Raw genomic sequence first — 13330 nt, forward strand, 5'->3', positions numbered from 1 at the left:
CGTGTCTGTGGATCCCGCGGGCGCGCTCCGCCAGAACGCTCAGTCCCCGGCGCGCCCATCACTTCTCCACCTTCTTGGCTTTCTTCAGGATGTCGCATTTTTTCCTGTTGGGGCGGCGGCACCGCTCGTCGATGCTCGGGATACACTCGTAGTGCCACACCTCCTCCATCTTCTCCACCGGGTACACGGCCTCCACGTAATGCCGGATGAGCCTCAGGCGCGTGGGGTCCAGCTGCTTCTTGTTGCAGGCGCCCGAGTGGTTGTACTGCAGCCGCAGGTTCTCGGCGGTGAAGAGTTCCGGGAAGAGCCTGACCAGGAGCCGGGCGGCGAAGTTGCCCACCGACAGGCTCTGCTGCACGATCTCGCGCACCTCCTTGTCCGACAGCAGGTACGGCGAAGGCACCGGGAAGTCGGGCGAGGGAACCACCAGCTCGTCCAGAGGGATCTTGCAGAAGTCCTTGCTGCTTCTTTCGGGGGGCAGCGGGGGCCCCTCGAACTCCTCTCGGAACCTCTCGGGGTTGACCGCATAGCTCGTCAGATCCCGGCACTCGGGGCCTGGCACGTGGACCTTGCGCTGCTGCTGGTAGGAGCGCCGCTGCTCCGTGTCGCGGCGCCGGCAGCGCTCGTCCAGCTTGCCCACGAACTCCAGCGTCCAGACGCGGTCGTTCTTGGCGCGCGGGTACAGCAGCTGCACGTAGTGGCGGATGAGCCTGATGCGGGACGGGTCCAGCTGCTTCTTGCCCAGGGAGCCGCTGCAGTTGTACTGCTTGCGCAGGTTGTCGGGCGTGAAGAGCTCGGGGAAGAGGTGCACCAGCAGGCGCGAGGCGAAGTTGCCGATGGACAGGCTGCTCTCGTAGATGCTGCGCAGCTGCTCCTTGCTCAGCAGGCAGTCGGCGCCCGGCACCTCGAAGTCGGGCTGCGGGATCTCCAGCTTGTCGAAGTCGATGGGCACCAGCCAGATCTTCTTGGAGCGCCGGCCCGGCCGCTCGCCCTCGAAGCTCTCTTCCACCTTGACCACGGAGACGTCGTCGGGCAGGCTGGAGGAGTCGTAGCAGTCGTCGCGCGCGGGCTCGCCCTCGCTGCCGCCGTCCAGCGCCAGGCCCTCGAGCTCGTCGTTGAGGCGCTGGGCGCACTGCTGCAGCCAGGCCTCCTCCTCCTGCATGTCGGGGAAGTAGATCTCCGTGTAGTTGCGGATGATCTGCAGCCGCTGCGGGTCCAGCCCCTGCTTGCCGCCGTCCCCGTAGCAGCTGTACTGCTCGCCCAGCTTCCGGTGGTCGAAGAGCTCGGGGAAGAGCCGGTGGAGGAGGAAGACGGCGAACTCGCCGGGGGACGACGCTTCGTCCAGGAACTCGGTGAGGTCCTGCGTGTCCACCACGTGGTCTGAGGCGATGGTGCTGCTCCGGTCCAGGGACAGGGCCTCCTCCTGGTCCTTGCTGTCCAGGAAGTGGCTGGCGTCCACCTGCTCGGCCTCGAAGAAGCCGGCCACCTGGCCGCCGGGCTGGCTGTCCTCCATCTCCCGCTGGGCCCAGAAGCGGCTGAAGAAGTCGTTCAGCTGGGGCAGACACTCGGCCTGCCACACGGCCGTGTCCTTCACCGAGGGGTAGTAGACCTCCACGTAGTTGCGGATGAGCTGCAGGTGCAGCGACTCCAGCTTCCGCTTGGCCGCGAAGCCGCACGCGCTGCAGCCGCGCGAGAAGTCGACGTCGCTGAAGAGCTCGGGGAAGAGCTGCACCAGCAGGCGGCAGGCCAGGTCGCCGCCCGACAGGCTCTGGTCCACGATCTGCTTGAGCTCCGCCGCCGTGAGCTGGTACTCGGGGGGCGGCTGGAACTTGGCCACCATCTCGGTGGGGCTCACCTGCTTCTTGATGCGGCTCACCTCCAGGGAGAGCAGGTCCACCTTGCTGTGCAGCTGCGACATGTTGGAAGAGAGCGTGTTGAGCATGTAGAACATCTTCTGGATCAGAAAGTAGATGTTGGGGTCAGCGTCGGTGGCGGCCGCTGCGCCGCCGCAGTCCCGCTTCTGGGGCTCGTTCAGGAGCCGCAGCGGCGACGGGCTGTTGCTGGAGTTGGCCTTGTCGAAGAGCTCGTACGTGCTGAGCACGTCGCCGGCGGGAGGGTTCTTCTTCTCCATGATCTTGTGTGAGATGCCATACAGAGGCTTCTTGTAGGACGGCGTGCTCCCATCGTTGCAGGGCTCCTCCTCGCCGGGCCACGCCGAGCCCAGGCTCTTGCCCCTGCCGGCCTGCTCCCCGTTGCCCTGGCAGGGCGAGCTGTTCTCCCGGTTCCGCATGCCTGCTAGGAGGGCCTGGAAAACAAACAGTGTGTTAGGCTCCTCGCATTCACTACACTACACAGGGGCCGGAGACGCACGGTGGTGCCAGGGTCCACCTCGGCAGTGTGTGAGGAGCCACTTCCCTCGCCCCAGAGTCACTCTGCCTGGCCGGGAACGCACAGCTGACCCAAACCCACATGCCCGCGCCACAACAGCTCCCTCTTCCTCCTCCCCGAGCGAGGCTCAGCCCGACCTCCGGGAAGGCTCCCCCGTCCTGCAGGACAACCACCCTGCCAGAGATGCGAGAGAGACCCCTCCCACGGTGGCCCTGCCCCGGGCACGGCAGGCACCTCACTGACCTGGGCCTCCGGCTGATCTCAGACGGGGATCGGGAGTCCTGCCCACAGCAGCTCGGGAAGACAGCAGTGTGTCTGCCAGTCTGCAGCCTCGAGGAGACCAGGCAGCTCCTGAGGCGCACGGTGGTGAGCACAGAAGAACGGGGGTCTGCTGCACCCCTACCGCTGCCCAGAGTGACCTCTTATCTCAGACTAGAAAAGGGCCGGCCCAGAACGTCCCAGAGCCCGTGCAACTGTAGACTGCATGAGGTATGGGGGCCCCAGGTTTCTCAAAGAGCTGCAGGAGACAATTACGCCCCAGTGTCTGAAGGCGGCCACTGGATGTAATGTATTCCTGCCTCTCCTATGCATCTACAAGGGTAATGCCATGCACTCTCAGCCTTGCTCAACAAAGGACAGGGAGGGAACTGAACTCTACCAAACTCATTTCAGGGACTATCTCCTCAGCTCACCAAGGATGGCACACACACTCTGCAAGTCCACTCTGCTGGACTCGCACGGCAAGCTCAAGATCCCCTTTAAAGACCCCAAAGCTTGAGTCCCAGCACCACCACCAGATAGCAATCAACCTTGGCCATCTGAGAACCCAGAGTTCTCGTTGCTTTCACCAGTGGTTTCCCCTGTTGCCAGGCCCTGAACATTTCAAGAGGCTTATTTATGTACATATGGCCAAGTGATTTTCAACACAGGCTCAAAGGCAATTCAATGAAGATCATCTTTTCCACAAATGATGCTGGAACAACTGGATATAGATACGCAAAACCAAACAACAAAAATTTCCATCCTATGTGTACCACATAAAGAAATTAACTTAACATGGATTGTGGACATAAATATAAAACCTAACTTAAAATTCTAACACTTCTAGAGGCGCCTGGGTGGCTCAGTCGTTAAGCGTCTGCCTTCGGCTCAGGTCATGATCCCAGGGTCGTGGGATCGAGCCCCACATCGGGCTCCCTGCTCAGCGGGAAGTCTGCTTCTCCTCCCTCTGCTTGTGCTCTCTCTCTCTCCCTCTCTCTAGCTCTCTGTCTAAATAAATAAATAAATAAATAAATGAGATGCTTATTAATAACCTGCAAATTAAAGCCCACTGAGAGATACCTCATCATCCCTACCAGAATGGGTACAAACACAAAGACAATACCCAGTGTTGGAGATGTGAAGGCCATCGAAACTCTCACAGACTGCTGGTGGGGATATAAAATGGTGTAACTACTTTGGAAAACAGCTGGTAGTTTCTTTTTTTTTTTTAAGATTTTATTTATTTGTTTGACATAGTGAGAGACAGCACAAGCAGGAAGAGCAGCAGAGGGAGAAGCAGGCTCCCTGCTGAGCAAGGAGTCCGATGCGGGACTCGATCCCAGGACCCCGGGACCATGACCTGAGCCGAAGGCAGACGCTTAACCGACGGAGCCACCCAGGCATCCCACAGCTGGTAGTTTCTTAAAAAGTTAAATATACACAGACCATATGATCCTGGTATTCCATTCCTAGATATTTATTTACCAAGCAAAGGGAAAGCACATGATCATCCAAAGACTTATACACAAATGCTCTTGGTAGCCCCATCTGTAACTAGCCAAAGGTGGAAACAACCCAAAATGTTATCAGCAAGTATACGGTCTTATATGCATATAATGGAATACTACTCAGCAATAGAACTGATACACACAGTACTCACGAGGAGTCTAAAAATAATTTTGCTAAAAGAAGCCAGACAAACAAAAAAGAGGCCATACTGTAGGATTCCATTCATATAAAATACAAACTTATCGATAGTGGGGTTACCTGGTGGTGGAGGAAGGACACAAAGGGGCACATGGAAACTTTATGGTACTTGGTGACTCATGTTTATTATATATATATATTTAAAGATTTTATTTATTTATTTATTTGACAGAGAGAGCGACAGAAAGAGAGGGAACACAGGCAGGGGGAGTAGGAAAGGGAGAGGCAGGCTTCCTGCAGAGCAGGGAGCCCGATGTGGGGCTCGATCCCAGGACCCCGGGATCATGACCTGAGCCGAAGGCAGACACCCAACGACTGAGCCACCCAGGTGCCCCATGTTTATTATCTTGATCGTGGTGATGGCCTCACTGATATATACAGACGTCAGAACTTATGAAATGCTATACTTTAAATACTGTGCCATTCATTGTATTTCAGTCCCAACTTCATAAAGCTGGTTTTGACAAATGTTAAATTTGACCCAGACTTATTGGAATATATTTTTGAGGGTTTAATTAAGCAGAAGAGCTAATTGGTGAGCACTGGTGGGTGTCAGGGGAATGAACACACAGGGCTGAAGCACAATTTGCTTTTACTGACAGGTGTGCACCGTGGGCAACTGCAGAATTGGTAAGAACAAAGGGCATCCTTTGGATGCTTCCACACCCGGGGAAAGTATGGCTGGTGTAAGGTGGCCAAGGACAGTGCTTCTGAAACTCTAATATACATATGAATCACCCGGGATCTTGTTAGAATGCAGATTCTGGTCCCTGAGCCTGCATTTCTTTTCTTTTTTTTTTAAGTTTATTTTTTTTTAGTAATCTCAACAACCAATGTGGGGCTCAAACTCATGACCCTGAGATCAAGAGTTGCATGCTCTTCTGACTGAGCCAGCCTGGTGCCCCTGAGCCTGCCTTTCTAACAAGCTCCCAGGTGCTGTGGGTCCTCTCTGAGTGGCCAATGCCTGGAAGACTGTGTCTGCTCTCAGTTTGCCTCATCCAGGCAGGTTCAATGTCACCTGTAAGTCTTCAGATAACTAATGCCAGCACAAAACAGTATGACGTGTTTTTCTCTTGTAGCCTAAAAAGGGTAGGGAGAAAAGACAAGCTCAAGAAGCTAGATTTTTAATGGCAGGTGAGTAATACGTACGTCCAGGTGAAAACAGAGCATGAGGCCACATAAACATGTAAGACTTTGATCTTTCTCAACCACCCACGTTATATTTCATTTCATATTTTAAATTAATGAATTACTTCCTGGACCCTCTCTTTTAGATAATGGAATAATATGACTCACATAGAGAGGTTAATTTTTCTCCTGCCTCACTGTTGATAACAACCACGCTAAAGAAAAACTACTTTATTCTGTAAGAACCTGAAGATAGAGGAATTCTTAGAAGTGTTTTAATGATCCCATGGAGCTGGCCAATACTTTCCTCAGGGTTTGTCTGTATAAGCTGATGACGATTCAGAGGCACCTGGCCCTCCTCCTACGCACCCCATGCTTCTCAAGGACAGAGGACCAGGGGCCTGCTGGCGTGGGAGAAGCCTACCATGAATGGCCTGCCACCTGACCCTCCCCCTCCTGGGGTCTCCTCACCCAGCTGCCTGCATCCTCATCGCATCCTCATCACACTGTATGACTGTTCCCATGATGGGAACAGGTCATTCCTGAGTCTACCCCCACCCAGTACCTTGCACAGTGCCTGGGATACAGAATTGCTCAATGAATGTGTGTCAACCAGACGCAAGGATGGTTAAAGCAGGGCAAGGTGTTCTGCCATTCTCAAATCTATGCTTCAGAAAAAGGAGCCGTCTGGAAAGGCCACTAGCTTTATGAATAACATGTCTGTAGAGAGGTATAAAAGCGTGGATAAGATCTCAGCTCAGGCTGTCTTCTGTGACCTTGGCCAAATCAAATGATTTTTCATGCCTCGGCTTCTAGAAACTCAGGGATAAATAATGGTAGGTCTCACAGGGTAGTTATGAAGACTTAATGAGATAATGTGCAGAAAGCACTGAGCCCTGTCTGAATCATAGTAAGTGCTTAATAAATATTCACTGTTAGAATATAATTATTACTGGGGCGCCTGGGTGGCTCAGTCGTTAAGCGTCTGCCTTCGGCTCAGGTCATGATCCCAGGGTCCTGGGATCGAGCCCCGCATCGGGCTCCCTGCTCGGCGGGAAGCCTGCTTCTCCCTCTCCCACTCCCCCTGCTTGTGTTCCCTCTCTCGCTGTCTCTCTCTCTGTCAAATAAATAAAAATCTTAAAAAAAAAAAAATTAAGAGAATTATATTATTATTAAGCAATGCTATTCCCAAGCCAGAGCAGAGGTACTACAAGGGGGCCTTTTATTAAACTAGTTGTAAAGATTACTCTCAGCCAGTAAACAAGAGGACTTCCCGGCAATGCATCAGGGTAAGTCACTCAGAAGGCACTTCTTAGAGGTCTGTTTGCCCTGAAGGCTGGGAGTAGGGGAGGAGTACTGGACAACTGAGCTGAAGGTGGGGTTTTAAGTTCTTTACAGTTCTTCTGTTCTGCTATCTGGCAGAAAGCAGAGGATTCTGAAGGGAGGGAGGCAAGGAGGACTACACACACACACACACACATCAGAAACTTGGAGAAAGGAAGGGATGGAGATGAAAATCTTTACCCCAACATGGTATGTTTGGAACTATGGATCATGACCCATTAGTAAATGATGAAGCTGATTTGGTGGGTCATAAGCAGCATAAGAAGAAAGAAAGAAGGAAAGGCAGAAGAAGGAAAAAAAGGCAGGGAGGAGGGAAAACGAGAGAATATAAAATATCAGGGTGCACTGCATATGGTATGTAAATCTGGGAAAGTTTATTTCTCTTTGTCTGCATACAAATCCATATGTGAGCTGTAGTTCACCATCAGGTGGATTTATAACTGTGGGTCACTGTTGAAAAGCACTGCCCTAGGGAGCACCTGGGTGGCTCAGTCGGTTAAGCTTCTGCCTTTGGCTCTGGTCATGATCCCAGGATCCTGGGATCGAGCCCCATATCGGGCTCCCTGCTCAGCGGGGAGTCTGCTTCTCCCTCTCCCTCTGCCCTCCCCCAACTCATGCTTGCTGTCTCTTACTCTGTCAAATAAATAAATAAAATCTTTTTTTTTTTTTAATTTATTTATTTGAGACAGAGAGAGAGCACAAGCAGGGGAATGGTTAGAGGGAGAAGCAGGCTCCCCGCTGAGCAGGGAGCCCGATGTGGGACTCGATCCCAGGACCCCGGGATCATGACCTGAGCCGAAGGCAGCCGCTTAACCGACTGAGCCACCCAGGTGCCCCAATAAATAAAATCTTTTAAAAAAGAAAAAAAGAAAAACACTGCCCTAATAAATTCAAAGTGCCTTATTTGCTAATTTCTGTAGGCTGTAAATTAAATTTTAGCAACTCATTCACCATTAAGTTCAATTACACCAAAATAATTTTGCAAGTTCTGTGGATCATGAGATTACCATGATTCCATGGTATTACCATATTACCAATATAGAGGAATTTGAGTTTCTAACGGCAATCATTAAAAAAAAAAATCATAAATACATTAGGAGTCTTTTTAGAACAAGGGTCTTTGCTTTACAAGTGATTCCACATCATAAAGTAAGATTCTGTGCAGAGGTCACCAGAAACTCACATGCAATGCAGCAAAAGTACTGCATTCTGGAGAGAGGTCTGCCCTAGTTAATACCCAGTATAGAGAGTAAATCCAGGAAACATGTTCTGGGTGAACTGTCTGATACCAGTAACAAAGAGAAGTCATTACACTCCTACAGCAGGCAGAAGGCCAAGGTCTATGAGAACTGGAAATCCCCTCTATAACTCACTGTTCAGGATCATTAATAAAAATATTTCAGTTTCTACTAAGCATGTTAGAAACACTGCCACCAAACAGAAACATTTTGGCTAACTTGCTGGAATAAAAAATTAAGTTAGCGTCCCAGTAGAGGGCAACATTCCTCACTCCCAGAGGCCTTAGATACACAATTCAACACGCAACACAACACGTGCACCAAAGAGCAGGTTCTTAGACAGCCCCACACTGGTGTCCCGTCAACTCGGCGCCCCAATGAACTGCACCAACTCTGGCCAGGTCACAACCGGCTGGCTGCCTTTGCTGCTGCTGCTAAAACCTCTGCTCAGCTGTCTAGGAGTATCACGAAATCTTTAAATCTGTGCTCCTTGGCACCGGGTGTCTGGCTGACACCACTGCCAGTTCTCCGAGGCTCATCTTGCAGCCACACGGGAACCGGGAACGCTGCCGTGGAGCTCAGGACGGCGGTGCCAGCCTCCTTCCTGGGCTCAGCCGGGCACCTCCTTCTCCGGCTAGCACCCTCAGGCTCCAGAGGGAACGCCCACCGCTCTCGCTGGGGAATGTGGGCACAGAGAGGCTGATGTAGGGCTACCAGTCAGGGTAAGGAGACCACTTAGGGGAGATGCCCCGGGTCCGTGCCCAGCTACATCCCAGGGACTGGGCCACCATGGGGATGCTTCAAGCATTAAACATCTTCCTCGCGACTCCAAATCCCAGCAGTGGCTGAATGCAGTTCGACAAATGATGAGTGGCTAAAGGTGCCCAGAGAAGCAGCAAACTGGAACACCAAGAAAGCAGCATGCCTTCCAGAGAGGAGACGGTGGAGAGTTAATGTGGCATCGAGGGCAGACCCTGTGAGTCGGCTCTGGGGGGGCTGGCACGCCTCTGCCTCCTGCTCCCACATCAATAATCAAGGCAGACGCGGTGCTTACCTTCTTCCTCCTCAACAGAATGGTTCTCTCCATCATCACCATCACCAAATGACCAGATAACCGGGAGCAGTAAGGTCTGCAAGGGCTCTCTACCACACAGAGTCAGTAAACAAACCGTACGGAACGCCTCGCAGCTGGCAGGCTCTGGGCAAGGCTCTGGGGACCCAGGGAAGGAGCTAGACAGTCTCTGACCTCATGGCTTTCACCCTGTGGGTCATCCTTACACTGTTAATGGATGAAGAAACTGCTGTGATGCCTGAAGAAGCATCTGGGAGATAAAGTAATCACAGTGGAGAAGAGAGAAGCCAGAAGAGATGGAGAACTGTCAGGGCAGGAGAGCTTCACAGACTCCTCTCCACATCTTACAAACACCCCCTGCAGCCCTCAGGGCCACCAGCACTGGTGTTTAACTACAGTCTCAAATCGAGCAGGCTCGGGAGCACCAACTTCTCTGAGCCTCGTCAAAATGGGAATTGCCCACGACCTACTCTGCTATGGTTGTCACGGAAATTATTGTGACTCTCCGGCTGGTACCAGAGCCACCGCGACCGAGGAGGTATTCGCTATGTCTGCACTGAGTGAGTGAGATGACATTTCCATCCTCCAACTGGAAAAACAAAACACGGTGACACTTTAGAATTAAAAACAAACAAAGACACGAAAAACCCCAGGAGAACAAAGCTAACTCCTGCCTGGCATACAGCTCTTGAGTATCGCCCCCACTTCCATGAACAAAAAGATGATTACCAATAAAAATGTTGGCTACTCACCTCCCACATCTGCTGTATTTGGCTATGAAGCCCTTTCCCGTGGAGGTGCCAAGTAAGTCTTTACACAGCCTTTTGTTAGGTTTTTTGAGGGAGGTTTTATGTGTCTTCTAAATATTGTACTAAACGACACTATGAACAAGTCGTCAGCACTGACAGGAGTTGGAATATGACGTACCTTTGACATCAGGGCCACCACTCGGATCCCACCCCCCACCCTTCATCCTCCTCCCCGTTCCTTGGGCTTGGGGGAGAAGATGAAAGGTGGTCTCTGTTCTGACTTGGATGGTGTTCAGAATCAAGGGCGCTCAACCTGGGGTATCCTAAAGGGTGCCAGATGGTCTCCCTTGGCAATTCCATGCCATTTTCGTTGTGATGAATGTGGAGGCAGGTGAATGCTGACCACAAGAGGTGGGAACTGGGGATGGGGGTTGCGAGGCAGTTCTGAGGGCTGACACGGGGCAGGCCCTGTGCCGGGCTCCCTCGCACACAAGAAACCAATGAGATGAGCAGAATTCTCTCTCATCACCACGGGGGAACTTGAGAGTCTGGGAAGTCAGATAATCGGCCAAAGGCCCCATGGTGAACTCTCCCCATCTGACTCCCAGGTTAACTATTTACTATTCCTCCGGGCTGGACCAGAGAAGGTGGGGCTCGCCTCCCCAGATGCAGGGAGTGAGTGATCCCAGTCCACTCCTGATACTTTGCACCAGGAACCAGGCTGCCCACTGGCATCCTGGTGCTCCAACTTCCATGCCGGAATTGACTCATCTGTCTGGTAGAGCTATTAATTCTCTCATCACTGGTTTGTCATTTGGATTAAATAAGGAATGGTGCCATTTGTCAAGCAGGCACTCAGTCACTGTTCATGAACTTCCTTTCCACTTTTTTGGATGATCACTTGTTTCGGCCTCCTGGATCCTCTTGTCTCACTCTGGCAAAAAAGCTGCATATGTCCCCCCGCCCCAACCACCACGCCTGCCGCCTTATCTGTAAGAAGGATCAGAGAAAACTCAGGGGGAGAAGGATGAAGGACTATTCACTGTGAATTAAGACTAGTGCCATTTTGAAAAATCAACATATACTATAATTTCATAAAACTGATGGATTGTTCTAAAATCCCCAGGGTACTTCGAGGCTGTTGATTTACTGACACATCAACTTACAGAGACTTTTAAAAGGAAATACTGCCTTGAATTCACATGACACCTTTCTACAAGGAGCTCAAGAATTTGAAAAGGTTCATACTTCCATATATTCTTTTTAAAGAACAGGAAGGGGTGCATGGATATCAACCTCATTTTATATACAGTAAGGAGAATAAACAAAACTAGTAAAACACCCAAAACAAAATCCAGGACTTAACCTGTCTTCTCCGGTCTAAAATCTAACAGGTTAGAACTGCCTGCTGTCTCCACTCTATTGAAAAGTAAACATACCTGCCCAGTTAGAATATGTAAGTTGGACAAGTGATGTCAGAAATATTCAAATACATTTTGGTGTCAGAATTCCAGGATGATGCCTGAGGTCCCAGCTGAAGCTTGCTGCCTCACCAAACTGGGAGGCATCCGAAACCTTCACACATCGTTCATGGGATGCTCAGGGAAATCCCTCCACCTCGAACCTCAATGGAGTTCCAGCCCAAGGCCAGGTTTTTTTCTGACTTGCTTCATATACTGAAGGATTCAACGAAAATACAAATCATAAGAACCTTCTCCTTCCCTCTCTGCCCCCAAGAATGTGAAGACATTCCCTTCTCTGGGATGCCATTCCAACAAAATTGTATGGAATGAAAGGATAAAGTGACTCCATTTGCATAAGGAGACAAGGGGACCACCTCAGACTGTCCACAAAGGCCACAACCCAGGCAGACGTGGTCAGAGTTCCTTCCTGATGGGCTTGCTGTTCCTTACTGTGGGGAACTCTTTATAAAAACCACCACAAGAGCTGCCCCATCCTTGTGTGAAAGCCTCTCTGCAATGTGAGTTTGTTGCTCCTACCATCAGGGGTGGAGCCTGTTCTTACGGCCCTTGCGGGCAGGCTGGCCCATGTCACCTGCTTTGACCAGAGGGACGCCAGCTAACGAGGTGACGCAAGCAGACGCGTGAAAAGCGTCTGTGCCCCAGAGCTTGGCCTCTCGTGCTCTTAGAACGCTTCCATGTTACGTGAACAGGCCTGGACTAGCCTCCCGGGGGCGAGGACACGCAGGACGGGAAGCTGCAGCCGAGCCCCCAGAAACGGGAGGGAGGCCATTCCAGACCACCTAGCCACATCAGGAACTACCAGCTGACCCACAGAACGGCAAACAAATATAATGGCGGCCATTTTAAGCTGCTAAGATCCGGGACGGTTTGTCCCACAGCAAAAGTGAACCAATACACTGGATTTTGTGTCCCATTTCTGGAACTTTGGCTTTAGTTGCACACTTGAACGAGTCTACAGAATGGATCCGAGGTAGAAATGTAATGTGACACACAAGAAAACGTTTTCAGGAGTTCCATTAGGAACTTAACGGTGCTTCTCAAGCTTCTCGACGCTTATAGGGTAACCTCTAGGCATCTAACCCACAGGAACACTCACAGAGGGCACTAGGTTTACGTACATGGATGATCCCTGCAGCACTAAACATGTTAGTGGAAAACATCTATCTAGCGATCATTAGGGGAAAGCATAATAAATTATGGTGTAAAATAAAACCTAAGAAAAAATGGTTACATGATTTTCAAACAAGCTCTTCGACTAACCACCTTAGAGCTTGTATTCGCCCAACATGGATCTCACTCAGCAGTGAGGAAGTCTGAGATTTCATCTGCAATCATTTCTCACTGCACTGGAGCCTGCTAGCCACACATGATACTCTCCCCAGGGTCACAGGGCGTGCAGCAAGTGGCCAGGGTGGGCAGCCAGAGCACCCAGAACCAAGGGCAGGATATCTGTAATTACCCTTTATTTAAAATGCTCATATATGGGCGCCTGGGTGGCTCAGTTGGTTAAGTGACTGCCTTCGGCTCAGGTCATGATCCTGGAGTCCCTGGATTGAGTCCCGCATCGGGCTCCCTGCTCGGCAGGGAGTCTGCTTTGTCCTCTGACCCTATCCCCTCTCATGTGTTCTCTCTCTCTCTCATTCTCTCTCTCTCAAATAAGTAAATAAAAAATCTTTAAAAAAAAAAAAAAAGCTCATATAGGGCGCCTGGGTGGCTCAGTCGTTAAGCGTCTGCCTTCAGCTCAGGTCATGATCTCGGGGTCCTGGGATCGAGCCCCACATCGGGCTCCTTGCTCAGCGGGGAGACTGCTTCTCCCTTTGCCACTCACCCTGCTCGTGTTCTCTTTCAAATAAAAAAAAAAAAAATGCTCATATAGTTATAAAAAATTTCAACTCTTTTCCTAGGTGGGCATTATCGATGTATTGTTGGAATATTACTTATGATGGTCAGTAAGTGGAA

At 51.0% G+C, this 13330-nt stretch overlaps 1 protein-coding gene across 1 annotated transcript in view; it reads right to left on the reverse strand.

Annotated features, from left to right (window-relative positions):
• Positions 1-6: 6 nt before the first annotated feature.
• BEND3 (BEN domain containing 3) overlaps positions 7-13330 on the reverse strand; it is a 32086-nt gene continuing 18762 nt past the window's right edge. The window contains exon 4 of the mRNA XM_081828732.1: positions 7-2305. Coding sequence (XP_081684858.1) covers positions 59-2305 — 2247 coding nt within the window. The 3' untranslated portion in view covers positions 7-58. The remainder of the gene's footprint in view (positions 2306-13330) is intronic.

Source organism: Leptonychotes weddellii, chromosome 8, assembly GCF_054177405.1.
Source record: "Leptonychotes weddellii isolate Sample4059 chromosome 8, ASM5417740v2, whole genome shotgun sequence".
NCBI lineage: Eukaryota > Metazoa > Chordata > Mammalia > Carnivora > Phocidae > Leptonychotes > Leptonychotes weddellii.